Source organism: Octopus bimaculoides, chromosome 10, assembly GCF_001194135.2.
Source record: "Octopus bimaculoides isolate UCB-OBI-ISO-001 chromosome 10, ASM119413v2, whole genome shotgun sequence".
Lineage (NCBI taxonomy): Eukaryota > Metazoa > Mollusca > Cephalopoda > Octopoda > Octopodidae > Octopus > Octopus bimaculoides.
Window position 1 is genome coordinate 84,669,112 of NC_068990.1, and position 3,788 is coordinate 84,672,899.

Sequence of the window (3,788 nt, forward strand, 5' to 3'; positions counted from 1 at the left end):
GAGACTGCTTTGTTGTAAGTATTCTATGATCCTAAGATAAATCCATGCCACTAATTCCTCTCAGCAGTTTCAGAGGCCCTGTCAAAAGTCATAAGTATTCCTCTAGTAAAATACATTAAAAAAATATTTTCTATCCTTTTCTTCTACTTCTTTCAATCAGTGATATATTTAAAGCCTTGTGAATGAATTTTCTAGAGTGAAACTGAAAGAAGCCCAGTGTGTGTGTATATATATATATATATATATCGAAATTGTGATGGCACCTGTACCAGTGGAGTGCTAAGAGCACCGTCCGAGCGTGATCATTGCCAGAGCAGCTGTCTGGCTTCCGTGCCAGTGACACGTAAATAGCACCATTTGAACGTGATCGTTACCAGTGTCGCCTTACTGGCACTCATGCCAGTGGCACGTGAAAATAACTTTCGAGTGAGGTCATTGCCAGTGCCACTGAATTGGCTCCTGTGCAGGTGGCATGTAAAATACACCATTTTGAGCGTGGCCGTTGCCAGTACCGCCTGACTGGCCTTCATGCCGGTGGCACATAAAAGCACCCACTACACTCTCGGAGTGGTTGGCGTTAGGAAGGGCATCCAGCTGTAGAAACTCTGCCAAATCAGATTGGAGCCTGTGTAGTATATATACACACACAAGGTTTCTTTCACTTGTAGAAGACACTTGCCCATGGGATTGAACCTAAAAACATGTATTTGGGAAGCAAAGCTCTTAACACACAATCATGCTTGCACCTATAATAATCGTAGAAAATATATGGTTATTTAAGGAAATAGGTACAAAATTGGTATAAATAGACTGTTGGTAGCAGAATTTAAAATAGGAAACGTAACTGGAGTTTGTTATAGATTTTATAGAAGGAAAAAATGGAAGCAAAATGATTTTATCTTGTCTTGTAAGGAACATGGGAAAACTAGAGAGAGAGAGAGAGAGAGAGAGAGAGAGTCATTGAAAGAAAGAGAGAAATAGAGAGAGGAAGAGAAAAAGTGTGAGAAAAGTAGAAAGTGAGATAGAAAGCATGGGGGAAAATAAGTTTGTTTTCCAAGGAATATATAGAAAAATAACAATGAAAAACCAGTGTGGGGAAGCATAAGTTAGATAAAGAAAGACGGAGAGCGGGAGTAAGTGAGATAGAGAGAGAGAGAGAGAAAGAGAGAAAGAGAAAGAAGAAAGAAGAGGAAAAATAAATCTGAGAACTTTGAAGATTTTTTTTATCTCAGCTTGCATTCACATTGATTAAACAGCCTTATGTACACACATTGTTAACTTCATCAAATATATATATATATATATATATGTATATATATATATATATATATATATATATATATTCACATGCACACACATATCAGTAGCATAATCAAAGACAAACATAGTTACTCGATTTGCTAAAATTAGCAGCCAAATCTTTCACTAACCACACCTTACTATCTTTAAAAGGAAAAGTATATTACATTACACAATCTGAAAAGAGGTTAATCACAACTAGAATGTCTTTGGTCACGGGTTGCTGGATCGGAGCTGACCTGGGGTTTGTACAACAAAAACATAGATTAGATGTCTCTTAATCACACACCCACACACACATACATGCAAGCATACAAGCACAAGCTTACACAAACACACATAAGGATATATAGCTAGATATAACCACTACACACATTTTGTTTTTCCCTCCTTGTTTCTTTCTGTGTTCCTTTCTGTTGAAGAGCGTACGCTCGAAACATTAAAGACTTTTTCAATTCCCGAGCATTATACTAATACATCTGTTTGTTTTCTACACCGCCTGTCTTCGTCTGTTGTTTTTTTTTTGTGAATTCTCCCTATACATAAGGATATATACATGTACATGTGCACACATACGCATACACACACATGTGTGCGCACACACACACATACATATGCATGCAAACAAACACACACATACATATGCATGCAAACACACATACCCAAACATACATACTCAGAAGCATAAATGGAGGCATGAGGGAAAGCATGCATAATTAATGATTTTATTTTTTTTACTTTCAGATTATACATCTGAAATTAAACTCTCCCCTAAACATGGTTCATATTAGAATGAACTCCACAAGGTTGACTTGACCCCCAGCCCATCCCACATCCTGATTAGGTCCTCATTGGTGTCCTAATTGTCCTGTAAAAGCTAGAGAACATCCACCTGAAGATTCCTTAGATCACCCACCTGTTCTATTACAAATATTCGGTAGTCAGCTTTCTGTCGAGTGAGCATTGGATGCAAACGGTTGAGTAATATTTTCAGATGTTTCCAGCGATTGCGATATGGAATCACAATGGCTATTTTCTGCCAAGAATCACAAGTCATTGGTCTCCAACTTCCGCCAAGTTTCACCTGTTTGTTTTCTTCTTGAATAAGGTTTATCTCAGGTTCACTGAAAATATCAATTTTTTTAATACCTAAATTGAAAATAAAGAAAAAGAATAAACTCACTTAGGAATTTTTTTTTTTTGTTAATCAGTGAGAAGGCAAAGAAAAAGAACTCCTTGGCAAGAATTGCTTGTTGCTGTTGTTTAACCAGAGGTTAGTATTGACTGAGTGGAGGCGCAATGGCCCAGTGGTTAGGGCAGCGGACTCGCGGTCATAGGATCGCGGTTTCGATTCCCAGACCAGGCGTTGTGAGTGTTTATTGAGCGAAAACACCTAAAGCTCCACGAGGCTCCGGCGGGGGATGGTGGCGAACCCTCCTGTACTCTTCCACCACAACTTTCTTTCACTCTTACTTCCTGTTTCTGTTGTGCCTGTAATTCAAAGGGTCAGCCTTGTCACACTGTGTCACGCTGAATATCCCCGAAAATTACGTTAAGGGTACACGTTAATTTCACGAGCAGGCTGTTCCGTTGATTGGATCAACTGGAACCTTCGACGTCATAAGCGATGGAGTGCCAACAACAAACAACAGTATTGACTGAGTAAACTTTGAATTAAAAATGTTCCAGTCATGATCATCCTGTCTTATTTTCAGATATAGTGTAACCTACCTAATGTAACTGTCAGCAACAGAGTGAGATTTGAGGAAGAACTGGTGGCTATTTCTAAGATGTCAAGTGGCTCCCTCGTTGGTTGTAAAACAGTGATATGCAAGAAATTTGGCTGCTATATTTAGTAGGTCATCCAACTACACAGAGGCCTTTTTAATAGCTTGAATAAAATGTCCGCTTACAAATCCTGTTTTCTGACTGGGTGAAAATAATCAAACTTTAAATCTGTATAACTATTTAAAAAAATTTTCTGAAAAAAGTGATTCAGCTTGGAAAACTACATTAATGTACCAAATTTTAAAATTTTCAATAAACTTTGAATTTTCGAAAATTGGTAGCCAAACTGAAAAGATGTGTATCTGAATAAAAGTTGAAAAGGTCATAATTGAAACAATATTTCATAGTAGATCTTGTTGTTAAGAGCTGATTTAGGGTTAGACAACAATTACAACCACCTCCACTGCCACCACATCATTCCCACACACACACACATACACACTTAGTTTGAAGTTGATAAAATGACTACCAGTTATATCTGGAGGTTGATTTCATCCAATATATATCCCCAACATTATCTTTGTGAAAAGATGGAAATCATTATTGCTATTTATTAAGCCAAGCGTTTATGGGATAGTTTTGCTTTATTTTATAATGACAATTTCTCTTTAATTCCCTTTCAGACATTCCTTTAACTAAGTCTTGTAGGATACAATCAAATCTCTTCCGTTTTCATCCTCCGCATCATCATCATCATCAAA

The 3,788-nt window shown here is 37.4% G+C and overlaps 1 protein-coding gene across 2 annotated transcripts in view; it reads right to left on the bottom strand.

The window, feature by feature from the left end:
• The window catches only part of LOC106871325 (beta-1,4-galactosyltransferase 4), a 13,587-nt gene that overhangs the window by 8,236 nt on the left and 1,563 nt on the right, over window positions 1-3,788 (bottom strand). Inside the window, exon 2 of one of the 2 annotated variants that reach the window (XM_052971343.1) lies at window positions 2,216-2,423. In XM_052971343.1, the coding sequence (XP_052827303.1) occupies window positions 2,216-2,356 (141 nt within the window). In that variant the 5' untranslated portion in view covers window positions 2,357-2,423. Of the gene's footprint in view, window positions 1-2,215; window positions 2,449-3,788 lie in introns of both variants that reach the window. The other variant, XM_014917716.2, reaches the window with a different exon arrangement.